The sequence below is a fragment of the Podarcis liolepis genome (genome assembly GCF_965112155.1).
Source record: "Podarcis liolepis genome assembly, chromosome: 5".
Classification (NCBI taxonomy): Eukaryota; Metazoa; Chordata; class Lepidosauria; order Squamata; family Lacertidae; genus Podarcis; species Podarcis liolepis.
The window spans coordinates 2730818-2758241 of NC_139556.1; the positions used below are offsets into that span (position 1 = coordinate 2730818).

Consider the following 27424-nt stretch of genomic DNA (forward strand, 5'->3'; position numbering starts at 1 on the left):
CGAAAGCACCCCTAAGTGCAAGTAGATAAATAGGTACCGCTTTATAGCGGGAAGGTAAACGGTGTTTCCGTGTGCTGCGCTGGTGCTGGCTCGCCAGCTGCAGCTTTGTCACGCTGGCCACGTGACCTAGAAGTGCCTTCGGATGGCGCCGGCTCACGGCCTCTAGAGTGAGATGAGCACGCAACCCTAGAGTCGGACATGACTGGCCCGTATGGGCAGGGGTACCTTTACCTTTATTAATTATTATTATTATTATTATTATTATTATTATTATTATTATTATTTCAGTTCCTAGGCTTTCCCTTCCAATGAACACTTTTGTCCACCCAAGGTTTTAGTACCAAGTGACAATCTCCATTTTTTAAAAAAACCTAACTGAAACCTCAGACTAAGCGCAATATCCTTTTGAGTCAATGAAGTCAGGAATAGCATTTAATTTCCTTTTAAGATACACAAAGCTGTATGATTTTGATTTGCCTAGACTGGTGCATAAGCACGAAAGTGCAGTATATAAATCTTTGTGTAAGAAGTAAACCCCAACAACCTCAAACTAAGAAAGCAAATAAAATATCAATATTTGCAGTACTCTAGGAGTGCCTGAATAAAAAAGTGAACTGGAACTTAACACCTTCCTGCAAACGTTAATATAAGAATATGTTCATCTCTTACTAGAATAAACAGGAGATTGTGGTTAGTTTTTACATAAAAAGTTTTACTAAACATTGACAATTTAAAGATAAACTGGGCTGACAACAGAAAGTTTCGTAATGAGAGTATTGCTGCTTCCTTGGGAATGAAGCCAGATTTTGAGGATCCTATTTCACCTTTCAGAGAAAATGTTCGTGAAACGTACTTCCAAGGAAACGAACATTGTTCTGTAAGTGGTCAGGGGGAATACTCAGCTGTGAATTGGTATCTCCTTTACCACTTCATAAAGAAAAATTAAATTAACATTTATAGCTATGCCAATCCCTTTGACTAAAAAAGCCAGCAGTTTTCTGAAATGAAATGTACATGCAGCAGCAAGGCAAGACTTGTACTTTACCTTGGACCTTTGTTCTTCTTTACTTGCTCTGACTTTCCTTGTGGATCTACTTTACATCTGCAAAGGAGTCCTTAAGTTATAAAAGGGCACCAAGATGCATAATGGGCTGCGTGGCTGAAATGGCTTCCGGAAGGAGGATGCAAATCTAAGCTGCCACCCCCAACTCTCTCTAGCCCGGTCAGCCCCCACCCCTCCGTAAAACTGAGATGGACGTCCACAAATAGCTGGAAAGTTATATTAAGAGACTGTCTGATGTGCTGCCAAGATCTTTGATAGTCTTCCAGAGTCCAGAGGTCAGATTCTGTTTATTTCGAAGGAATATAGGTACTTTGTAAGCCATCCGGTATGCGATACTTTAGTGTACAAGAAAGCATCAGAAAATGCATTAAATACATAAAAAATAAAGGTGGTCTTTCCCATTTCCACAGCCACAACTAGTGATGTGATGTGAGAATATTCTTGAGAATATTCTCTGCTAGAAAATTATCCAGAGAATATTCTCCACAAACTGTAAACTCTAATGTAAGAACCAGTTTTATAACCCACATTAAAAAAATCTAGTAAATAATAAGTCAAGCTGTGATATAGCCAGTGTAAGTAATGAATAATGATTTTTTATCTAGTTACATTACTGGGAATTGTGTCATTCACCATTGGCAGTTCTGAAATGTGAGATATAGAAAACATTTTTTAAAAAAGGTTTTTAAAATGCTATTCATTTAATTTGATGAACATTTGAATTCATATGTATTTCAACTATATGTAATAGCCTTTTTCTATTTTGGTGTGACCTTATTCTTAGCAATTCTATGCCCTTGGACATACAGTGCGATTTTTTTTTTTTTTTTTTTACAGAAAGTAGCTTTAATGCTTTGTAGACTTAAAGTACCTAGGCCTATACAATTATGTGTAACAGCATGTGAGGTGGCCTTGATTTAAACAGTGACGTTTCAAGCTGACAGGTAGTAGCAGGCTTAGTGATTAACCTGAGTCATTTGCGTTGAATTTTCAATTTCAAGTTTGGTGCAAAAAATCAAAGAATATGAATTCACTGTACAGTTTTTGGTTGCCATCTGAACAAGTTTACCCATGAATAAACATCTATATTAACTAATTATATCATTTTCAATGCATTAAAATGAATATTCTCCTATTTTAAATGAAAATTCTCTATTATTCTCATTAATCAAGAATATTCTTGAGAATATTCTCCAAAAGATTTTTCTCGAGAATTTAACATCACTAGCCACAACTGGATTAAAAGATATGGGATGAGCATATCACAATCTTAAACAGGTTTTGTAATGGTTTACTGATTTAAAACATTTGCATCTGATTGCCCCTGAGGTGGGATGACTTACAGTAGCTAAATTCATAAAACTAACAAAAAGGAATTTTCTTTAAAGTTACAAAAATATTTCTCATATAACTGTGAGAACTATTCATGTAGAGCTTAACTAAAATGCCCCTCATTCTCTCACCCCTTCAGGAGCAGTGAAAAGGAGGAATGGGTTGGCTATTTTTGTAGATTGGGCCAATTTTGAGGTTGCAAGGGGATGAAACTTGCTGGCAGTCCTAGTTGCTGTTGGCTGACATCTTAATTCCCCTTGATGTCCTGGAAAAAACACGACACCTAATGTAGCATTCTAGGGGTACTGAGAAACTTTGGCAGCCAGCAGGGGCGAGATACCTAAGGAGTGTTGGGGTGTTTTGTCCTCACCCTCAAAATGCTAAAGAAGGGACGTAGTTTTAGTTGAGAAATTTAGCTCAGCCCAAATAACAAGGAGAAAACTATCATTCCCTTCCATATACCTGTGTGTGTGTGTGAGAGAGAGAGGGACAAACTGAGCCCCTTCCTCATCCTTCCCCATCTAGCCAAGCTGGGGATGGGCAGAATAACTGCTCATTACTTCCAATGGAAGGGTTAGCTATAAGGCTCCTATGTAGGTCCAGTACATCTGTAGGATGGGAAGACCCAGAACTCAGTGCATGTAGAAGATCCTCTGTTTATTTTACTATTTATGTGTGTATATTCAACTTACAGATTGCTTAAGGTAAAGGTAAAGGGACCCCTGGCCATAGGTCCAGTCATGCCCGACTCTGGGGTTGCAGCGCTCATCTCGCTTTAGTGGCTGAGGGAGCCGGCGTGCAGCTTCCAGGTCATGTGGCCAGCATGACTAAGCCGCTTCTAGCGAACCAGAGCAGCGCACGGAAATGCCGTTTACCTTCCCGCCGGAGTGGTACCTATTTATCTACTTGCACTTTGATGTGGTTTCAAACTTCTAGGTTGGCAGGAGCAGGGACCGAGCAATGGGAGCTCACCCCATTGCGGGGATTTGAACCGCTGACCTTCTGATCAGCAAGTCCTAGGCTCTGTGGTTTAACCCACAGTGCCACCCATGTCCCTTACAGACTGCTTATCATATATATAATAGTTAGATGTGGTGGTATTATTATTGTTATTATTATTATTATTATATAATTATTTATTGAATTTATATGCCACACTGTACCTGGAGGTCTCAGGGTGGTTCAGAGAACAAAATCAAAATATAAAATCACAAAATACATAATCAAATTAAAAACAACAACCCAATAACCCCCCCCAAACCCCACATTTTAAAAGGGCACAGGATGTCAATCAAATCAACCAAAGGCCTCCTTTAAAAGGAACATTTTCGCCTGGTGCCTAAAGATGTATAATGAAGGTGTCAGGTGAACTTCCCTGGGGAGAGCATTCCACAGACAGGGAGCCACTGCAGAGAAGGCCCCGTTCTCATGCTGCCACCCTCTGGACCTCTCAAGGAGGGGGCACACGAAGGAGGGCCTCCAAAGATGATCTCAGGGTCTGGATAGGTTCATATGGAAAGAGATGGTCCTTGAGGTATTGCGGTCCTGAGCCGTTTAAGGCTTTATAGGTCAAGACCAGCATTTTGAATTGGGCCCAGAAACTAATTGGTAGCCAGTGCAATCAGACCAGGATCGGTGTAATATGCTTAAACCGTCTTGCTCCGGTGAGCAACCTGGCCGCTGAATTCTGCACTAACTGAAGTTTCCGAACCGTCTTCAGAGGCAGCCCTACGTAGAACGCATTGCAGTAATCTAACCTTGAGGTTACCAGAGCATAGACTACAGAAGTTAGGCTATCGCTGTCCAGATAGGGGCACAGCTGGGCCACCAGTCAAAGCTGATGGAATGCACTCGGGGCCACTGAGACCACCTGAGCCTCAAGTGACAGCAAAGGATCCAGGAGGAACCCCAAGCTGTGAACCTGCTGCTTCAGAGGGAGCATAACCCCATCAAGAGCAGGTGATCTCCCACCCATCTAGTCTAGGGAACCATCCACTAACAGTGCCTCCGTCTTATCCGGATTGAGTTTCAGTTAGTTGGCTCTCATCCAGTCCGTTACCGAGGTAAGACACTGGTCTAGCACTTCCACTGCCTCACCTGGAGAAATAAGAGCTGAATGTCATCTGCATACAGTGGTACCTCGGGTTACGTACTTAATTCGTTCCGGAGGTCTGTTCTTAACCTGAAACTGTTCTTAACCTGAAGCACCACTTTAGGCTCCCACTGCTGCCGCGCCACCACCACACAACTTCTGTTCTCATCCTGAAGCAAAGTGCTTGCCCCAGGTACTATTTCTGGGTTAGTGGAGTCTGTAACCTGAAGCGTATGTAACCTGAGGTACCACTGTACTGCTGACAACATACTCCACACCTATGGATAACTCCACCCAGTGGTTTCATGTAGATGTTAAACAACATGGGGGCTGAAAAGCACTCCCCAAGTAACACCCTCCGGAAATGACCATCCAAGTAGGACTGGAACCACCGCAAAGTGGTGCCACCCAGCCCTAGTTCAGACAGTTGCTTCAGAAGGATACCATGGTCGAGGTATCGAAAGCCGCTGAGAGGTTGAGAAGAATTAACAGGGTCCTGTTTCCCTTGTCTCTCACTCGACAGAGGTCATCATACAGGACGACCAAAGCAGTTTCTGTGCCAAAACTGGAACTAAACCCAGACTGAAAGGGACCCAGAAAATCAGTTTCTTCCAAAAGCGCCTGGATGTGGTCTGCAACCACTCACGCCAAAACCTTGCTCAGGAAAGGGAGATTAGAAACTGGCCAGTAGTTGATCACCTTCCGGGCCCAGCCTGCTGGTTTTTATCAGCTAAGAGGGGCAAGGGTCTAGGGCACAAGTGGTCACCCTAACCAATCCGAGCACCTTGTCCACATCCTCAGGCCTTACCAACTGAAACTCATCCAACACAATGGGGCTAGCCTGTGCTCTGGACACCCCATGAAATTCATCTGCTGTAACAGCAGAGCGTCTTAAAAAGCAGAGACATCACCTTGCCAACAAAGGTCCGTATAGTTAAAGTTTGGTTTTCCCAGTAGTGATGGTATGGAAGTGAGAGCTGGACCATAAAGAAGACTGATCGCCGAAGAATGGATGCTTTTGAATTATGGTGCTGGAGGAGACTCTTGAGAGTCCCATGGACTGCAAGAAGATTAAACCTATCCATTCTTAAGGAAATTAGCCCTGAGTGCTCACTGGAAGGACAGATCCTGAAGCTGAGGCTCCAATACTTTGGCCACCTCATGAGAAGAGAAGACTCCCTGGAAAAGACCCTGATGTTGGGAAAGATGGAGGGAACAAGGAGAAGGGGACGACAGAGGATGAGATGGTGGAACAGTGTTCTTGAAGCTACCAGCATGAGTTTGACCAAACTGCGGGAGGAAGTGGAAGACAGGAGTGCCTGGCGTGCTCTGGTCCATGGGGTCACGAAGAGTTGGAAATGACTAAATGACTAAACAACAACAACAACATCAACAACAACAACATAACAGCAGAGTGAAGGTCTTGGTGGATGCAAGCAATTTTATCCTCAAAATGCTTTGCAAACAAGTCACAGCGAGCTACCGCTGGTTCTATCACCTCCTCTGGGCCAGCCTATAAAAGGCCCCATACAACCCAGGAAAGTTCTGCCGGACGACATGATGAGGATGCAATGGAGGCAGCAAAGTATGCCTTCTTTGCTGCCTGCACTGCCACTAAGGAGGCTCGATAATGAGCTCTTGCCAGTATGTGGTTGCATTCATTCGGATCTTTCCTCCACTTGCGTTCAAGACGTCTCCCAGCTTGTTTCCTCGCCCTTAGCTCTGGAGTATACCAGGGGGCCAATTGGGCTCCATGAAGTGGGAGAGGGCACTCAAGGGCAATCGTGTCAATGGCCTGAGCCACTTGGGTGTTCCAGAGGTCAGCCAGGGCTTTGACAGGAGCTCCAGTCGTATCAGCTGGAAACGCCCCCCCCCCACCCGAGCCGTTTGGAATCCCACTGGATCCATCAGCCTCCGAGGGCGGACCTTCCGAATAGGTCCCCCGCCTCTGCGCATGGGAAATGGTGCTGAAAGCCTAAATCTAAGCAGGAAGTGCTCTGACCATGACAAGGGACTGATGTCAATGTCCCCCACTTTCAAATCAACCTCTGCCCAATCTAGAGTCTAGAGTGTGGCCTTCCATGTGCATTGGGCCAGTAACATGTTGGGACAGCCCCATTGTTGCCATGGCAGCCATGAATTCCTGAGCCACCTCAGAGCCAGCTGCCTTGACATGGATGTTGAAGTCTCCCAGAACCAGCAGTCTGGGAGTCCTCAACAATGCCTCCGAGATCAGCTCTGTCAGCAGGGAGACTACTGGGCAGTAAACCAGCAGAATCCCTAATCTGTCCTGATTGGCCAACGCCAGGAACACACACTCTAGCTCCCCCCCCCCCCACAACTGGATAGAGAGGCTGGAGATAGAGAATCTCTATAGACTACAGCAACGCCCCCTCCTCGACCTTCAAGTCTGGCTGGATGCTGCACTGAGTACCCAGGTGGGCACAGCTGGGTGAGACCAACTCCACCCTGTTCACCCACCCAGATCATGGATGAGGGAGATTTTATTCTGGGCTGCCCTGGCGCTCAACAGCAGCAGCCACAGACCCAGGTTGGAGGAGGGGCTGGCACACATCACAGTCACTAACTGCCTTGGCTGTGTGCCCCTCACCCAGCCTGCCCCTCCTCCCTCACCATACCTCCCCCTACTTAGAACCCCTGTAACTGGGCCTCCCCCTGCTCTCCCCCGCTCCTCTCCTCCCAGGCCCACCCCACCAAGTGCCTTTACAACCCAGTTAAAAACCATTAAAGCACTAAAAAAAGGATATAAAAGGATATAAAAACCATTTAAAAGAGGAAGCCCTCTCTGCTGAGCAACAGCAGCAGCAGCAGCAGTCCTTAAGAAGCCTGTCAGGCCCTGCAATAAGGACTCAACTCAAAAACTCTAAAACAATAGTCAAGAGCTCTAAAACATGCAGCAACTCAATGCACACAAACAAACAATATAATCAGCAAATACTTTCATTTTCTTAAGAATAAATTACTCAAGACTACAAAGCACTAAAAATAATAAGTATGATCCAGCAATCAACAGTCATAAAATGACTGGACAAAAGATACTGTACTGGATCAAACCTTTGCCACCAATTTGTAGTGGATCCCTCTCTCTGCCACCAATTGAAGCAAATCTCACCTCTGTATACACTATATATAACCACCAGGGGTTATCATATGAGTTTTGTGTGAGAGTACACTTAGATTCTTGGAGACTCAGGCAGAAGTTTGACAAATAAGAAAGATTTAGTTTACAGAATGAAGTTGATAAAACAAAGGATGTGTCAGGAGATAAAAGGTCTTTCAGGAAACAGTTAACTTATTAATAATTATACTTAATCAGGTGGATGATACAGGCTTCTAAAGAAGGTAATAAATGCACAGCTTCTTTTAAATGTCAGCTGCTTTAATTCAGTTTTTACTCCTCAGTTAGATGTTACAGGTTTCTAGACAAAAGTTTGTTTCCACTTCTTTCACTTCAGTTCCTAAACTTAGTTGTGGTGTAGGTGTTACAACTTAATACTTTGGTTCTTGAACAAGGAGGTGGTACTTTCTGTCCGTTTCCCAGCCTTTGATCAGTCATACTCCTGAGATACCTCTGGCAGTCTAACAGACCCAGGGGATCCCCACGCACCCCTTTTTTCCAGGTTTGGGAGTCTTCTCTTTCTGGAAGATCTCTCCCCTCCTGACTGGAAGGAGACCCAAGGAGACAGTATCCTCACAGCTTCTCCTTCTCCTGGCTCCAACTCAGTCTGAATGCTCTCCCAAGACACTCAACACCGTCTTCCTATCTAAGCTCAGAGACTCCTTTCTCTAGCTGTAGATATTTTTCCCTGGGTGGATGTTACACACACAGACCAGGACCAACTCTCCAACTCTCACACTAGAGATGGATATTCCCGTATTGCAGGCAGGGAAAACATCCCAGAGACAGGCACCAACACAAAGCAGGCCCAGTAGCTGGAAGTTGGCAGGTTGCGGCACCGTCAACAACAGTCTCCTCGGATGATCTCAGTGATCATCCGATCATTCACACACACACACACACACACACACACACACACACACACACCCCTCTGTTACTCTGCAAAACCAAACTATATTCAGTATTCATTTGTTTTGTTTTTGCTTTTTCTGACTTGAAAAGTAAAATGTAAGGAAGAAAATAGAAAGGAAGAAAAATCTAAAACACTGGTGAAAAGGAACAAATAAGATCGTACAAAAGAATGATCAAAAAGTGCATGAGACAAATCTGCATTCAACTTCAAACAACTTATTATTTTCTTTTCTATTCAAGAAGTTCTTGATCTAAGGAGTTCCAGGATAGCTTTACCAGGCTAATTTCCCTGCAAAAGATGGCAATGAGGGAGTAGTGGCACTTCTATAACGTTTACCAAAGTGCGGGTGGAGGATGGGGGAAGTGTGTGAGCCCCGGCCAGGCTCCCCTCCCTCCCTCCCTCCCAAGCAGCAGCTCCCCCTCTTTTCTCCCCCCTCCCTTCTCTCCCCAACTCTCTTCTCCCCAACCTCATCCTCTATATAACATTAAAGTCTCACATCGAATATAACTGATCTGTAAAAAACACTTTATAATCTGAAAAGAGAGACAATGTATGAACTTCTTTAACCCAATAAAATCTTTAATAAAAACATTTTTAAAAGATGGATCTTTAAAAGCCAGCAAGAAACCTCTTTTCAGCCTTTTCTCCCAGATCCAAACTGCAAACTTTCCTTTTAGCCACAGGCAGAAGAAACCCCCAATAGCAACTGATGGGCCATTAAGGAAAGAAAGAAAAAGAGGGCTCCCTCTCTGCTTGGCACAGCAGAATATCATGAACTATAATGCTACGCAAGCCTATTCCTCTGACATTTTCAGTCAACAGATTCTACGAAATGCTCAAAAGAAACTTCTCAAAGGAATTGTATAGCTTGAAATTAAAACTTGTAAAAAAAGCCTGAGCACATGAACAATTTCATAAATATGTCACCAAATCAACTTGCAGGCAGCTAAATTTATCTGTTTTTAGGGCTGATGTTTTTAAAATGCTGCATTTTTATAATGGATTATAATTGTGCCAATTGAAGCTGCTTTTAAGTGGGTTTAGCAAGCAATCAATACCCGCAATTTCTAGACCAAAATAAAAGCTCTGGTTGTAGCATGGCACAAAAGAGACAGTCAATTATGTGGAAAGAAGCTTTTTGGGTTTGGTAATAGGAAGCAATTTTTAACGTTTTAAGGAAACCGCCCCATTGTCTAGACAAGAAGACAGGAGACAAAATCCTCACTGGCAGTCTAAACAATATCAGACTTCCCTTAAAATGTTACAAATTGTTTGCCTTGATGTAAATTGAATGCCATCTTGAAGAAAGCCCTGCAAATTATTATAGACTGTATCGCCAAAATTAAATTTATTGGTGTCTTTAAAAGTATGGAGGTTGTAGATACTGCCTGTTATTTTTCTTTTGTTTTTAGTAATCAATAAGGTAAAAATAAAAATATACTAACTTCAAGCATTCTGTTAGCAATTCTAGTATTGAAACATTTTTAACCTGTCTTCCCCTAGAAGAGACTTGCCATCAAAATGTCACTTAAAATTAGATTCAGAGCTAATTTGGGCATCGTTCCTCAGTCAAACCACCTGAAGGATTTCAAGAAAATTCAAAATGGGTTTTGATGAATGTAGCAACTTTTATTGGGATGAGCACTGTCCCAGGCTGTCCTCGAATTTCACCTAAAATAAAATTCAAAATTAATCTGTGGTTCAGGCAAAATACCAGTGGGATTTCAAGGGAAGTGGAGTTTTTTTGATAAGACCAGTAGCATTTCTCAGAGGACTTTTGCACATCTATACCCTGGGGATCTAATTGTCTTTCTCCCCCTTGCTGATCTTTCCCTTACTGACATTCTTCTATCAAACAGATGTTACAGAGTTAGAGTGAGAGGACACAGCTGCCCCCCCCCAGCCCAAGACCTAAAAGGTTTAGGAAGAACTTTGTTAATGCTCAGGAACCACAGCTGCATGGACAGTATGCAAGATAAAATACTTCAATGGAATTTATCATGGAAAATCCAATTGTCAACTCTCTTGGTACCTAACCTGCACCACTGTTAACACCTTATAATACTTGTTACTATTTATATAGGTAGAACCAAGTATTCACCAGAATATTAACATGTTATGTTCTGGAGGCAAAACAGTGCTTTCGGAATATGTTAGAAAGCATCTTCCACCACATCTCTCCTTACCTTGTTCCGTTACTTCCCCTATCGGCTGCTGCTTTGGTGCTGTTTTTCCCCTATTAGGTGGGCATCATTGCCCACACCTGCTTCCTGCCTTTACATACATCTGAGAAGCCCCAAATGAGCATTGCAAATCAAAATGGAAGCTGGCCACCATGTGCAAGTCTACTGTTATGTACTGAAGTTCTCACCCTGGGCCAGCAGGGGGATACTGTAGATTGTTTTCACTCAGGTCCACATATGCAAATAAGGGATTGAAAGTGACGTTCAGTGATTGGATAGTTACAGAAAATGGTTACTGTTGCGTTCTAGTGGAGCTCTATATAAGCAGGCTGGCTGAACCCTTCAGTTCAGTTCTGTTCTGGCCTGTGAATAAACAAAAGCTGTTTGAAAAATCGCTGTGTCGTCTGATATGTTCACAACTTAACATCTACACTTTGGTGGGGATGCGGGAGAGGGCCTTCTCGGTGGCTGCTCCCAGACACTGGAACTCCCTCCCTGGAAAAGCTAGATTGGCTCCCTCACGCTTTTGGCAACAGGCTGCTTTTTTAATGGAAGGGGTGGTGCTGTGCTGTTTTTAGTGTAATTACTGGCATGGTTTTAATAGGTTTTATAAATGTACAGTGGTACCTCCGGTTACGTACTTAATTCGTTCTGGAGGTCCGTTCTTAACCTGAAACTGTTCTTAACCTGAAGCACCACTTTAGCTAATGGGGCCTCCTGCTGCTGCCGTGCCGCCGCAGCACGATTTCTGTTCTCATCCTGAAGCAAAGTTCTTAACCCGAGGTACTATTTCTGGGTTAGCAGAGTCTGTAACCTGAAGCGTGTGTAACCTGAAGCATATGTAACCTGAGGTACCACTGTATATAGTTTTACTTCTAACAATGTTGACTTATTTTTAATGTTTTTTCCTATGTTTTTAGTTCTCATTTTTATATGTAAGCCACCTTAAGTCCCATCAGGGGAAAAGGCATGGTATAAATAAATAATAACCATAATAACAACAGAACAACAACAAACATAGGACTGACCAAAACTGGCACCCCTGTTCACTGTCCCAGTTGCAGGCAGTGGAATTTTGGGGGGAAGGAGGAAACCCAGGCAGATGGGCAGGGTATCAATTTATTATTATTATTACTATTATTATTATTATTATTATTATTATTGGCAAAGGAACAAAAATGTGGGCCATGCCCACAGCGGCTCTCCTGGATAACTGGCAACTGCCATTTTTATTTCCCACAATTCCCAGAGAATGGCAAGGTGTCATCACACAGCAGCATTTCCAGTTAGCTACCTGGAGGAGACCCCCACCCAAGTTTTGGAGCAACTTTCATCCTCCAGATTTCAAGCAGGAGAACCTGCTGGCTCAGTCCTAGTGAAAGCCACAAATCTGCTGTTGCTGATTAATGTTCTGAAGAAGCAGCAGCAGCTCAACATTACTGTCAGATCAATCAAGGAGGAAAGTGGTGACAGAATGTTCAAGATGTTGTGCAAGCAAACCAACTGCAGACAATAATGGCACTCAAGAATATCTGCATGGCTAAAACTACATATGTGCCTTCTGAGACGAGTGCCCAGGACATGTGAAGCCAGAATGCTAGAAAGACGAAATAGGGACACATTTCACATATATCTATGTACATCTTGTCTCTAAACATTGCCCTCCTATTCCACTGAATGGCCATGTTCAAAAAAAGTTCACTCCTACTAACTAGATGCCTTTTTGATCAGTGTGTGATCCTTTATAATAATTACTGATTGAACAGCCACTCGAGAACTAGATTTGCTAGAATCTTAAGGCGTATTTTGCTACCACAAATATCTATGTTGTGCTTTTTTAGGTATGTTCAAAGAGGTATACTGAATGACAGTCTGAATGGCAGAGTCCCCTTGGCCTTTGTCAGCTCCAGCATTTTTGTTGAGTAAAATGGCATTAAACTGGACTCCCCACACCTCGCACACTAGAATTAGACTATGCTGGTGAGCTTTCATTTTTTTTCTTAGAATGAACACAATGCAAACACTGCAAAGGGGACGAAAGCACAAATGGTAGAGTAAAGGCTTGTGGAATTCACAAAGCTTTCCAGAGTGATTTGCAAGATTATCCCCCCCCCCAAAGTGAGGAGGGTCCCCATTATGCACAACTGTTGTGCACTTTTTGGAGCTTCTCTGTTTCATTTGCAATTCATATTGTACGCTGTCATCTCACCCACCCCCAGTCCTGGCACTGAAATGTGATAACTCAATTTCAGCCCCAACTGAGGATGCAGGAAACAGGAAGCCCAAGTCAATCACACATTCTGTCTCGCCCCCTTTTGTCATGTTCAAAATAGTTCAGTAATCCTTTTATGCTTTTGCACCTGCTTCTAGTTTCAAAAAATGGCTGACCTTCATAATAGTCCTAACGCTCATGCCCCAGTAGATGCTAAGTTCTTTGAGGATCACAGCTTAACTTTAATACTCCTCACAATAATTTTACATGGAGAGTTTGTGGTTATAAGGCCCTTTCTAAAAATGTAACATGATGCAATATCTTCCCGTTCCTTTCAGATGTGTGTCGGTGGACTTGAAATTAAAAGTGTCTTACTACAGGGACTCTGCTACAAAATATTGCTTTCTCTTAAAATAGCAATTTTGACCATGTCAGATAACACTTACAACAGTGGACAACTTTTTTGATGCCCTATGTCATTTGAGAAAGTACCGTATTTTTTGCTCTATAAGATGCACCAGACCATAGGACTCACCTAGGTTTGGAGGAGGAAAACAAGAAAAAAAATATTCTGAATCCCAGAAGCCAGAACAGCAAGAGGGATTTGGCTTCTGGGATAGCCGCGCAGACTGCATTCGCTCCATAAGACACACACACACATTTCCCCTTACTTTTTAGGAGGGGAAAAGTGTGTCTTATAGAGCGAAAAATATGGTATTTGTTGCAGCCTCCTCCTTTTAAAAATGAAGGAAGATCAAATAAGAATAAGGGTCTCTGTTTTGTGCAAAAGCAGGAGCAGGAAACTCCTACTAGATACACAACACAATGTTTTGCATTAATATTTGCTTAATTTGTTTATTTATTGATTCCAACCTATTTATAGACAGTTCAGTGCAAGACTCCTGTGCAATGTACAGTTGCAGACAAGAAATACCATAAAAACTCCATCTAAAACCTTAAAACCACAGCAGCCTTAAAAGTCAATAAATTCAGCAGAGTACAAAGGCAAAACTAAAAACCGTTATAATAGATGTTTGACTGCTTGGGCAAATGAAAAAAGAGCACCTTTGTCCGGTGTCGAGAAGGCATCGAAGTTGACACCAGGCCAGCTTTTCCAGGAAAGGCATTCTTAACACCTGCTATCCGACCTGCTGCCATCTGTCTTACCTCAGATGGTGAGGGAACTTGAAGGCACTCCTATGTCAAATGAAGAGAGTGGGTTGGTTCATGAGAAGGCAGCCAGGTCCCAAGCCATTTAGGGCTTTATAGGTAAGGTAGCATGCAGTTCATTCATTTAACTTTTCTTTAGCTTCTTGTATCTCACTACCGATTCCGCCCTCTTCCTGCAAACAGAGGACTCTTCTCACTTAACCTTCCTAGTCCTCAGCCTAGAGCCTGTCTAAGCTTTAAGATATGTGTGCAGAGTTTATTCCAGCAAAACCTTCATCGTTTCCTTCCCTCATAGAAAGTGAATTGAGAACATTTTATTGCTGACCATTTCATTCTATGAACAGTTCAAAGGTTCGTGAGCATGCCATATCACAAAATAATGCTGAATGTCAACTTAAATGGCTTTTAGAAATGAGTTAGATATACTCATAGATGATATTCATCAACAGTTATTTGGAATGATAGCTAAAAATGTTCAGAAGAGGGAGCAGAGTTCATGCCCCCAGCAATCAACTATCAAGTCACCACAACTATCAAGTTAGTCAGTTTTTTGTTTGTAGGCAACTGTCATTAGAATATCACAATATCTTGTTTGCATTTAGCAATGTTTAATGGCATACCAGAGTGATCTGAAAGAACAGAATAATAATCATAGTTAGGATTTATAAAACCCTTTAGAGGACTCAAGAGCATCTCTAAATGCAGATGGGTGGGGGTGGGGATTGAGGTTATATAAAATAAAATAATACCAAAACCTCCAGCTTTGCAGTGTGAAACTACAGGCCTCCTCATGCAACCAGGGCATTAAGGGGCTGCTCCATTAGATTGACCATTAGAATGACCATTGACCCTTCTGCTCCTTCCAACATTAATGCATTGAACATGGATATTTGCAAAGGCTTCCTTGGGAGCTATAGCTTTCTATAATGGGGGTTCCATCTCCCATGGATACCTACTCACACAGAGATCTACATGTGTAGGACTTCCCTTGGCAGACATTCGGGCACATCCCAAGGCAGGGGAGAAAGCCATTCAACCTTGGGCCAGAAGTTGCCCCTTTAATCCCACAGACAGCCTTCATATTTTTAACGTATGAAGAGATGTGCTTCATATATCCAGTTCAAATTATATCTGCCCCATAAGCTCACAAGGTGGCTTTAGGAAAAGAAGTGTTTCTCAGCTGTAACACCATCAATGCAAGCTATTGGCTGCTCTACCAGCCGTACAACTGAGCAAGGTAGGTCTGGCTGTAGCACAGAATCAGACCTGTGCTTTATTTGCTTACTGTCTCAGACAACTACACACAAAATCCCTCAAACACAAATGTTTGCAGGGAGGCATCTGCGTTGTAAGGCCCCCTCATAACCTGCCTTCTCACACAACTTTTTAAAAGGACAAATCCATGCCCCAAGGAGCACACAGCCTAAATTTGGACAGCAAGAGAGTGGAGGCTGGCACATTGGATAAAAGGGGCAATGTCTCACCAGCTTGAGCTTGCCCTCAGCCCGTCTCCAAGTTTGTGCCCTCTTGCTGGGACTGCCCGCCAGCCGCCGCCTCCTCCTCAGACTCAGTATTACCTTTGTAGAACTCATCAGGGAGGAGGATGGGGACAAAACTAGAATTAGTTATTGGCAGTGCTTTTTTCTGGGGATACGCCAGGATACGCAGTACCGGCACCTCCTGCCCCCCATATTAAAAGTGTGGCACTTACCGTAACAACTTCATGGTGAGTATTGGCACATTTTTTTCTTTTTTAAAGAAATACTTGTTTTTGGTACTACAGTGGTTACAGACGCTTCAGCTTACAGACTCCGGTACCTCAGTAATAGTACCTCGGGTTAAGAACTTTGCTTCAGGATGAGAACAGAAATCGTGTGGCTGCAGCAGGAGGCCCCATTAACTAAAGTGGTGCTTCAGGTTAAGAACAGTTTCAGGTTAAGAACGGACCTCCAGAACAAATTAAGTTCTTAACCTTAGGTACTACTGTAGATCCAAGTACCCCTATCTTCCGCCCTACCAGTCCAACCACCATTGCAGTAGAGAAGAAAACAGAGAAAGAGAGAGAGAGAGAGAGAAAGAGGAAACGAGGGTAATGAATAGCAGAAAGAGGAGGGGTGGTAAGAAATGGTTGTAAGGAAATGCAGTCAGGCATATTTAAGATTTCACAACAATAACACACTTCTTTTAAAGAAAACGATATATACTAGGGAATGGGCTTCTGTTTCTCTGAGTGCTTGGAAAGCAGCACAGACGAACGTCCAGAAATAGGTGGACAGTATTTTACTGCCCTGTTATTATGGGTGTACTCAATTTTGCCTTCAGTGAGGAAGACATAATTTTATGGCTAGTTTGCTGGGGGGGTGTGTGCTTTTCACACACATCCAGAAGAATGACTAACAATGTCAGACTGGCACTGGGAAATATAAGCGGGTGATTAAGTGCAAAGGAAATAATCTACACACCAGCTTGCTCAGTAAACAACAACACCACCTTGTTTTTAACCACTTGGTGACCAGAAATGCCCTCCAGGTTGAGTGAGTGTGCTGGCAAAGGAGGGACAGAGCTCCCGGTTCTCTTTCTACAGCCCACTTGCTTTGCATACCGACTGTGGAGAAAAGCTTTATTTATTTATTTATTTATTTATTTATTTATTAAATTTGCATACAGCCCTTCATCTGACGATCACGGGGCAGTGTGCAACAGGAAAAAAACATGTTGTTGGCTTTAGAAGAGGCTCTAGTCATCTCTGGCACTTCTCCTTCTGCAACCAAAGAAACTGTATCTAAAATTTCTGATTCTATTCCTGCAATACTAGCCATTTATTTATTTGATAGCCAAAAAAGCAAACTATATACTAAGAAAGGCAAGCCTACGGAAGAAAGAGCAAGTTGTAATTCAACACACAGTCATACCTTGGAAGTCAAACAGAATCCGTTCTGGAAGTCTGTTTGACTTCCAAAACATGTGAAAACAAAATCATGGCTTCTGATTGGCTGCAGGAAGGTCCTGCAGCCAATCAGAAGCTGCGGAAGCCCCACTGGATGTTCATGTTCCAAAAGAATGTTCGCAAACTGGAACAATCACTTCCGGGTTTGCGATGTTCGGGAGCCAAAACGTCCGAGTTCCAGGGCATTCGGGATGCAAGGTATGGCTGTAGTCATAAAGCAGGAATAGCTAAGCTGATGACCACAAATTAGATTTTCATTTCTTAATTTTATCCTCAATATTTGAAATAGTACCCAGGACAATGTGCAAAAACGCACTGTAAGCTGGCTAGAGATTATTTGGGAGTACAGAGGGATTTATCCAAGTCAGATTCACTGAAGAGGAATCCCAGTCGGGTCTGCCATGGCTCCTTTGCTTTCAGCCATGCTTCGGATTCCCCTCCCCCACTATTAGGTGTATTCCTCATCCTATTGGAACATCTGGCCTGTTGCATCCTGACCCTCTTCTCTGCTTGTGGAAAAGTTCCCACTGAAAAGGCCTAATTTTTGTTGTTGTTGTGCATTGTCATATTCAATGAGGGAAAGGTGATACTCTAATTATTGATCTGAATTCAGCAGCATTATCTGGTACTGATATATATATAAATAAATAATGCGTAAGATCTTTGGCTCTACAATGAAAAGAACATCAGCATATGATATCTTGTGCCACTGTAGAAATTCTGACCCAGGCACTTTTCTTTCAGCAATTTAAATTGCCACAACTATATTGCCCACATGAGATATAATTATCACAACTGTACACTTAGCATAGCAGATAAATGGGGAGATGGAGTGACTTGCCAAAGGTCACACAGGAAAGTGGGAATGAAGCTAGGAATAGAAGCATCATTTCCTGCCTTTTGGAAGGGAGGCCACACGGCCCACCTTCCTGTTTAGGATGCTATGTGGAATAGACATATGTTTTTTGTGTCATTACTTGCTTGGGAATGAAACTTTTTTGGCAAGGCTCTTCATGAACTGGATGCAGCTAATTAATCTGAATACATGTAATTGGGGGGGGGGCTGAAACCTGATAAGACATAGTATAAATGAGAATAGTAGAAATGAGATTAACTTGTATTCTGAAATTTAGAAAAATTGGAAAAAGAGCTTACAATAAAGCTTTGTAACAGTGGCGTTCTAAAACTGTAAGGCAGGTCCTAGATTCCCTCTCTTGGCTACACTGACATGTGACAAAAAATGAAATCTGGGGATGGTCTCGGTACCTGAGGTAGACTGCAAATTGAGATGAATTCAGTTCCTAATGTCTCCCACTATGGCAACTGCCGTGAGTGTTTGTGAAGTGGTCCTTCCACCTGCAGAACTTGTGATCTACCAAGATAGACAGACAGCAAAAACAAGGACAGCTCTGCGGATAATATGCATATAGCCTGTTAGCTGGTAAGGCCTGGGGTGAAGGGCAGGGTTTGGATGTGCAAGTAATCACTTTACTGGGAGGTATAGATATAAGGGTCTGGGTGTGGTGGCATGAAAATGATTGGAAAATTAGGTTTACCTTCCACATTTTTCTGGAGGATTTTAAATTTAGTTCCCAATTGGAAGAGATTATGGGAAAATTGTAAAAACTAATGATAACTGTTTTTTCTTCTAGAATGATAAATGTTTTATAACGAAATATTTTAAATAAATAATTTAGCTGCTCTTTATTTCCTTTATAACTATTTAATAACTTCATAAGACAATTGCATTGTATTATTGTTATTCTTGTATACAGCTCTCAAATATTACTGTCTGCTTTAGATTATTCCATCTTCTGTAGTATGTGAAAGATATGTGTTCTGAAGCAGACATAGCAAATCAAGGAAATAAGGTAATACAGTAGATGAAAGAATAAAGAACCTTGTTTCAAGCCACACAAAGCCTCAGTTCTCCGAACTGGATATAAACAAGGATAAACAAGGGAAATGGGGCTCTCCAGAGGACCTGCTGCAAGGGCATTTGCTGCTGCTTCTTAAAGGTAAGGAAGGGGTTAGAGGTCAATGTGCTTTGAGACGGGGGTGAAATGGGTTTGGGGAACAGGAAAGGGCCAAGTGTCAGGTGGATGGGGAGAGTGAGGAATTGCTTGCCAGGTGGGATTTTGATCTGAGCCAAAGAATAATCTCAGGATTTGCCTCTCACCCGAGGTGTGCTTTTATAAGCTCCCAAGTATAATTTCAAATTTTGGTTTGGAGAACTTTGCTGACACCTCTAATTTAATATATAAAACTGGTTCTGCATAGTTTAACTGCAACTCTTGTTAATACATTCATATTACTCCGCTGGAATCTACATATTCACTTTTGCATTTCTTACTCTGCTTTCTAGCCTCACAAATGTACTCCCATGCTAGGGCAGCGAAAAGTTATATACAATTTTAAACTAGTACTATAAAACAATACCAAAATTAGTATGAAAAAATAAATTTTGAAACATTGGTCTAAGTACCAGCCATGGCCTTGCCTTGCTGCACCTCTTAGGAGCAACAACACCCCCCCCCCACACACACCTTTAGAGCATGAGTACATATACACACCTTCGTCCCCCAGGCCATTCTCAGGAAAGGAAAGTCGGCACTCCTGATCCCTAGTTACCTTTCACCTTGATGCAGATGAGCTACATGTTTCTGTTTGCAAGGGACCCAGATGTCCCAACGACACTGCCTGGCTCAGTGGGGGGCACACATTGGGGGCGGGGGGGTGGCAGCTCTACTGCACACGAAGCAACTTCCCATATGAGTGGGCATTGCTCCTATGCGATACGAATGAAGCCAAACTGAGATATCTATTAAATGATGAAGACCCCCTAAGATCACTCACGGTTGCCAGATTCTTGATCAGCGTCCTATCCCTAAAGAAGAAAAACGGACTCCTGTGCGGCTCGGATAACCCTTTTAAACCATGATCTATGTTTTAGGATGTAATTAGGTGATATCACCATTGATGTTTTTATTAATGTATGAGCAGAGGGTGATGTTTATGTTGCAAATTTATTGTAATGTATGATGTTGGTTTTTTGTTTTTGTTTTGCTTTGGTTCTTGTCTGTTTTTTGTAAGTTTTGGCGGTTTTAAATTTGGAGGTTTAAGTACATTATGTTGGTATGGGAAACTGTCGTGTGACGGGCCAATGGCCGTAATAAATATCAATACAATACAATACAATAGGATGGTGTGCTCTTTCTATTGGCAACAGCAAGTTAGAAATTACACTGACTGCACCAGTCAGCCAAATGCTTTCTAAGTCTTCAGAGAATAGACCAAAGATGGAGATAAACACTTTGCTTAGTTACAAATATATCTTTTTCTATAGAACTGTAGAGTTGGGTCACCTAGTTTAGCCCACGGAAATGCAGGAAATATGTTCTATATCTATTTCTTCAACCAGGCCTTTGAGTGTTAAACAATCTATAGCCTTTTAAATGAGTGTGTCTATGTGTGTGCTATTGTTCTTTTATTGATATGTTATGTATTTCATATTTTGTGTCTTTATGTTGTAAACCTTTGGATGAAGGGTGGTAAAACAAGCAAACAAACAAACAAAAATCTAAAATACCCAGATGCACTTCCTACATTTTGCTGAAGGAAGGATATCTCTGTTGTACTCCATACTAAAGAATAAAAAAATACGTGCCCAAGAAAATCAACTTCCACAACAGGAATTCCATGCAAATGGAGCAAAACTGCAATGCTTTTTATTTTATTTTGCACTGTATATTCTTCTTTTCTATTTATGGGAAGCAAAATGAGATACATTTGGCACTGAAATGTACCCTCCTCAATTCATGAAAATTTTATTCACCAGCTGCCACCCATTTTGAAGTGTATTGCTGCAGCTATAAGGGCCAGCAACTTTCTTATTTTTTAAAACAGTGCAGTAATTAACAAAATTCTGCACTAAATACAAGATCCTACAGTCCATGGATCTGTGGTATAGAGATAGAAATAGAAACCTAGGCCTATTCACACACACACACATTTAATGTTTGATTTCACACCAGACTTATTGAAAATAATTTCCACATTTCAACTTGGAATCATCATTACATATTATTCAAGCAAATGTGTTTTTCAGAACAGCACATGCTCATCACAATCAGGTCATTGTGGGTGAATCTGGGAGCCTACACGGAAAGGATGGCAGGGTTAGGGTTTAGGAGAGCCAGAAATAGAAAATTCATCTTACTTCTACGGAGGTACAGCACCTGGCACTGCCAATACAGTAATAAGCTTTTATTAGCACCTGCCCACACTGATGCCTGAGGACAAAAATGGGATCAAAGCAGTAGGGAGATCTGAAAATGAATTACTATGGTGTTTTCTTCACAGAAAAACCAACTTTCCTTTTTAATTAAAAGTCAAATTGACATAAGCTGGAGATCCAAATAGGCATTGTAAAAATATTTATTTCAAATTTTCCATTTATACACAAAAAGATAAAATCAATAGGAAAGTACAACATTAATAAGTAAAAACAGAAATGATTAATACCAAGATGTTCTTTCTTGGTATACAGTTGATTATTGCAATTATTCTTAACATTAATTATTAAAGTTGGGGATCTGAAATAAAAAAAGTATACGCCATACCTTTTTTCACATTCTTCAGTTACTTAACCAACTCCTAAGGACCACTTCACATGTTACAACTGTAAAAAACTGTACATGTAAAAACTGCCTGTGCAGACAGACAACTGTATCACACAGAGAGATGCTGTATTTCCTGACTCAGGAAGGTGAACCTCAGCAAACCCATATTGAAATATAAGAAGAAACATTTTAAAGCTCAAATATTGCCTAAGGAAAGTCCTCCTGGGTCAGGCAAAAGGCCCACATAGTCCAGAATCCTCTGACAGCAGCCAACCAGATGAGAAGCCCACAAGCAGGACGTTAGTACAGAAGCGCTGAAAGTAGACCACAGCCATCAAGGCTGGTAGCCAGTGTCTGTCTAATCCTCTTTTAAAGCCACCACCACATCTTGAGGGAGTGGACTTCATAGCATAATTATGAACTGAGATGAAGTTCCTCTTCTTGTCTGTCCTGAATCTTCCAACATTCACTTTCAAGGGATGGTCCTGGGTTCTATTAATGAGAGGGAGGAAAGCGGAGCAATGGATCCAAACTACAAGAAAGAAGATGCCACCTAAACACGGAGCAATGGATCCAAACTACAAGAAAGAAGATTCCACCTAAACATTAGGAAGAACTTCCTGACAGCAAGAGCTATTCGACAGTGGAATTTGCTGGCAAGGAGTGTGGTGGAGTCTCCTACTTTGGAGGTCTCTAAGCAGAGGCTTGACAACCATATGTCAGGAGTGCTCTGATGGTGTTTCCTGCTTGGCAGGGGGTTGGACTCGATGGCCCTTGTGGTCTATTCCAACTCTATGATTCTATGATTCTATGAAAGCTTCTATCCACTGTCTCCACACCATACATAATTTTATAAAGTTCTATAATGTCACCTCTTACTTCCCTTGTCTGTAAGCTAAAAAGGCCCCAATGCTGCCACTTTTTCTCCATCCCTCTTGATCACCTTGCTCTTTTCTGAGCCTTTTCTACAATATTCTTTTTGAGGTGAGGTAACCAGAATGGTACATAGTATTCCAAGTGCAGTCACACCACAGCTTTGCATGATGACATTATGATTTTAGTAGTTTTGTTTTCAATCCCCTTCCAAATTTTCCTAGCATTGAATAGTTCGGTTTTCCAAGCCTGACATCTGGGAAAGTCATCCTATACAAGCTCACCTGACAAGACCAAAAGACATCAAGAGGTCCTTGTTGGGTGTACAGCTAGTGGAAAGCACAGATTTGCCTTTCCGTATTGTGTGACATTACCACAGGAGTAGATTACTAGGAGGGAGGGATTCCACAATGACATTTGGAACATCTAGTATCTGCTCCTCCACCAAGGTTGTAGGAGAAATTATGCCAGTTGCAGACTCAATGTCAATTCAAGGACATATAGAGGATGATGTCCAATATCCCTATTAAATGCAGCACCACAGGTTGTATCAAACATTTTTCTATACAAGTCTGATAAACATGGAAAACGCCTGTAATACACAGGCCTCACTTTATGTTTCTACCCAGTCATCTATTGAACAATTTGCTAATCAAGAAGGAATGGAGGGAGAGCAGAAACAGGTATAAAAAGATCCACTTCCCTACTATTATTAGAATACAGCGGTACCTTGGTTGTCAAACTGAATCCATTCCGGAAGTCGGTTCGACCCACTTTTGGGTTTGCGGCATTTGGGAGCCGATTTGTTCAGGAGCCAAGCCGTTCGACAACCAAGGCGCTGCTGTAATTGTGAACAGATTCCGTACTACTAGCCTTCTTCATAAGAGATGTTAAAAATCTGGACAGCAGTACACCAAAACCAATAGGAATGGATGGGTGCAAGTAGTTCTCTTTGATAAGACTCCAAGGCACTGGCATTAGCTAGTTCCTTTTCAAAGTACCAAAAAGAACAAACTGATGAAGTAGGTTGCTGTCTACTAAAACTCATGCCATTTTCTAATGAAAAGATTATTAAAAGTTAGCATCCAGTGCCAAATACATTTATCTTTATCACAAAAGACTAACATTGTATGTATGTGTCAATAAAGTGGAAACAGTAATGCATTTCAGAAAGTTAGTTTTCGAGTTAACAAAGTGGCTGAACGTGACAGTAGCAGGGGGTAGGCTACAGCTCATCAGTAAGAGGAAGATGAACTAAATGAACTGGATGTCATGGGCTTAATTCTTCTGATTCTATTATTCTGCTTATGATTTGAAAGTCTGGTGTTTGATCTGCACTATGCGGCTTGAACCCTTTGTCACTTGCCCTTAGTGACAAAAGCTCAATAAAGACCAATGTATAACAATAAGTCAATGCATTCATCGCTTTGCATCAAAGCCTGAAGCCAACTACCAAATAGTAATTCAATAGCAATCAGTCAAAGAGAAGAAATATAAAAAACACAACACAATCTGATATTATAAAGAATCACTGCAATAATCAGAACCATTTCCCCAGCAGCAGCAGCAGCATCAACACGAATTGATCAGATTAAAAAATAGCCAATAGAAACTGCAATAAAGATGTTTAAAATCATTCAAAAGCCTGGCACCAAAAATATGTTAATGTGAACACCAGGTGAGATTCTCTGGATAGAGCATTCAATAAGCTGGGGAGAGGGGTGTCATTAAGAAGGCCCTCTCTCTTGTTGCCACCTGACATTCTTCTGCTGGGGAACTAGGAGGCAGCATTCAAAATTCACCAGGCACCAGGCACTCTTTGCACCTGGCTATTGGCTACTTGTGACCAAGGATGGCACCTGACACCTCCACCATCTGGAGATGCATGCCTGGGGATTGTTGGATACTGACTGTTGACACTTGCAACACACCCTGTAGAATTCTACCCATTATATTTTATTTGCACAATCAGAATGAATTCCAGGAACCAAGAAATCATATTGAAAAATACAACTTTTGAGCAGTCCGGCCCAAAAATGGCAACTAGGCATTCTGTTTTGGCGGCAGTAACCCTGGTTTAAGGAGCCATATATTAGCCTAGCTTATATATCCGATTTTCTAACACTGCTTGGAGGCAGGTCTCCAAGAATGACCAAGTAGGTTTGTATGGCAAGAGGCATTCAATGAGGTATCTGAGTTCCCCGGGCACTTGAGGGTTTGTAGGTTATACCTAATGCTTTTCTGGACCAGATTACAGGGACAGGCCGGAGTCCAAAGGGTGGGCACCGGAGGCAGTGGGCAGGAGAATGATATCATTTGATCCCCATGATTAATTAACTGATGTGTGACTCCTCTCCCACAAAATATCATCTTATTCCATGGTTCAAATCACAGTTCATCATTAATAAAATAAACGTAGCAGTTGCTTTGCACTGTGTGGTGGCTTCAAATGATTAATTACAAGAGAAACTGAGTAATTCCCAACTGCTGTATTTTAAAACTGCTTAAATGCTAAAGCTCTTGGTTATTTGCTTTCTCTAGGTGTTATATACAGACTGGATAACCATGGAATAATTCTCCTGTATGATCTCTAGCACTATAGTGCAGTCAGCTTAATTTTCTACCCCTCTCTTTACCGACTTTGCCTCTATGAGCAAGTGTGCCTTGAGAAGGTGTGTTTACAGAAAGGAGGGTGAGGAGAAGAAAGTACACTTGCAGAATAGGAGGATGCTTTTACCTGTGGGATTATCTTGCTGCCGTCCATCTCCTTTCAGTATCACGAACAAATTGAGCCCAAGGCAACCATTTGCCTGGAAAGAAGACCAGGAGGCCCTGAGCTGAAACAGTGTGCAAGACCTTTGCTGTCTATATTCCTCTTCTCTTGCACCACCCCCATTCCTGTGCCCTCTCACCCTATTTGCTAAGTCAAAGCCAACGCTGCATAATCTTTAGGGCTGCCAATTAACCAGAAGAAAATCCAGCATTGCCCGCTCTTGTGCCTTCAACACAGCTTGACCAGCAGATATTAGCAGAATAAACTTTTCATAGCATGGGAGATAAACGTCCCTGTGGCTTATCATTGCAAACCAAATGGCTGTCAAATACAGTTACAGGGACTGCTTGAAAAGTTGGAGGTTGATTGTGAAGTAACAAATGAAGCAAAATGTTGTTCACAGAAAGGGTTTCACCTTAATATTATTGCTGATATGAGTATTAATGTTTGTGTGAAAAAATGAAGGAGGACTGGACATAGGTGTTTTATGTTTTCTGTTGCTTCCCAGCCCCCAGGTAGTTATTGCTATTATATTAGCAAATTTGGAGTTGTAATATTTTCATGGGCGTTATTTAACGGAACAGTTTTGCTCTGTCTACTGAGGGGTCAACAGAATAGGTATAGGTGGTCAGGACAGTTACTGTTTTACATGGATCCCCAAAACTCAGAAACTCTTCATACATTGTTGGCCCTTGGTGGGTGTGCAGCTCTCAGACAAAGCAAGAGGGTGTTGCATCAGATTCTGTGTAGTTAGATCTGATGTACCACAATCATGCATGTTTTAATATCCCCCTTTCTCAATCAATTATGAATCTTATTCCCGCCTCCCAATTTTACAACTCTGTTTAGAACAATCAATATGCAGATATCAATTCTGTCTTTCTTTTTCTTCTCCAGGTGTGCAAAATGCATTACAGTCGTACCTTGGATCCCAAATGCCTTGCAAGTCGAACATTTTGGCTCCCGAACGCCGCAAACCCAGAAGTGAGTGTTCCGGTTTGTGAACGTTCTTTGGAACCCGAACATCTGACGTGGGTTCTGCAGCTTCCGATTGCCTGCAGGAGCCTGCTGCAGCCAATTGGAAGCCGTGCCTTGGTTTCTGAACATTTTTGAAGTCAAACGGACTTCTGGAACGGATACCATTGAACTTCCGAGGTATGATTGTATGTTCTAATGTATATTCTCTCTCCCTGTGAAAGGACTGACAGGGCTGGTGCAAATCCAGGCACCCCCTGTCTCCATGCCTGAGTACAGCAACTCCAGTGCATGGGCAGAAAGCAGCAGAGTAGCAAATGCATGGGATCCATCTCCTGTGCAGAGTGCAAATACAACACACACACAGGCAGCAGAATTCTTCAGTTTAGTGAGGAGGCTTAAAAGTGTAAAAAATGATCCTCAGTAAGGTACAAAAACTTCAGCTCATAAGAGAGTGTCCAGTTACAGAAGTAAAAGAGAGGAAAACAGAAAGAAAGGACTGATACAGAACTGCTCAGCAGGCAGAAGATATATTGGCCGCCGGCAAGCAGTGACCTTGAGTCCCACAGACTTGTGTGACTAAACAGATAAACAACAGCTGCAAGTGTGTTTTTCGAGAAAGTTCAAGAAAGTTCTGCACCAATAAAACTCATAATCCTTGACAAGGACCAGATAGCTTCAGCTGTTTGGGGCTAAAAGAGTCAACATTACAATGATGCAAAAGACTGACATTGAAATTCATGATTTGGCAAAAAAGAAAAAGTTATAAAGCTATTATTGGAAATTCAAGACCCAAACCTCTATGTCAAGTGGAGGTCTGTCAATTCATTTCAGTAGGCATTTAAGTCTGTGGTAGAGATATATTTTTCACAGTATGTGAAGAGCCTAGAACTCAGAACCAAACGAGACACAACAGAAGCAGTTCTGTGCATTTTTACCTGCATGTGTCACAACCACCTAGAAAACAAGGTATGTGTGTTGGTCTGGCATTCTAATGCCTGAAAGGGAATTCTTAATAATGGCTAACAGCATGGGCTGACACATTTATTGGTATTTATAAAATAAGCATACACCATGCATTTATCTGCACATTGTAAATAAAGTCTTTGCAAGTTTCTTTGATTTGAGTT

At 42.0% G+C, this 27424-nt stretch overlaps 1 protein-coding gene across 6 annotated transcripts in view; it reads right to left on the reverse strand.

The window, feature by feature from the left end:
• LOC310707033 (uncharacterized protein) overlaps nt 1–27424 on the reverse strand; it is a 182451-nt gene that overhangs the window by 43986 nt on the left and 111041 nt on the right. The window contains exons 3-4 of one of the 6 annotated variants that reach the window (XR_014526272.1): nt 25284–25383; nt 21606–22165 (exon numbers count right to left, since the gene is read on the reverse strand). The exons of 4 other annotated variants lie outside the window; for them this stretch is intronic. Coding sequence is in view for 1 of the 2 variants with exons in the window: in XM_083503626.1 (XP_083359752.1) it covers nt 21901–22165 (265 nt within the window). In the remaining variant the exon portion in view is untranslated. Of the gene's footprint in view, nt 1–21605; nt 22166–25283; nt 25384–27424 lie in introns of those variants that run through there. One more of the 6 variants, XM_083503626.1, reaches the window with a different exon arrangement.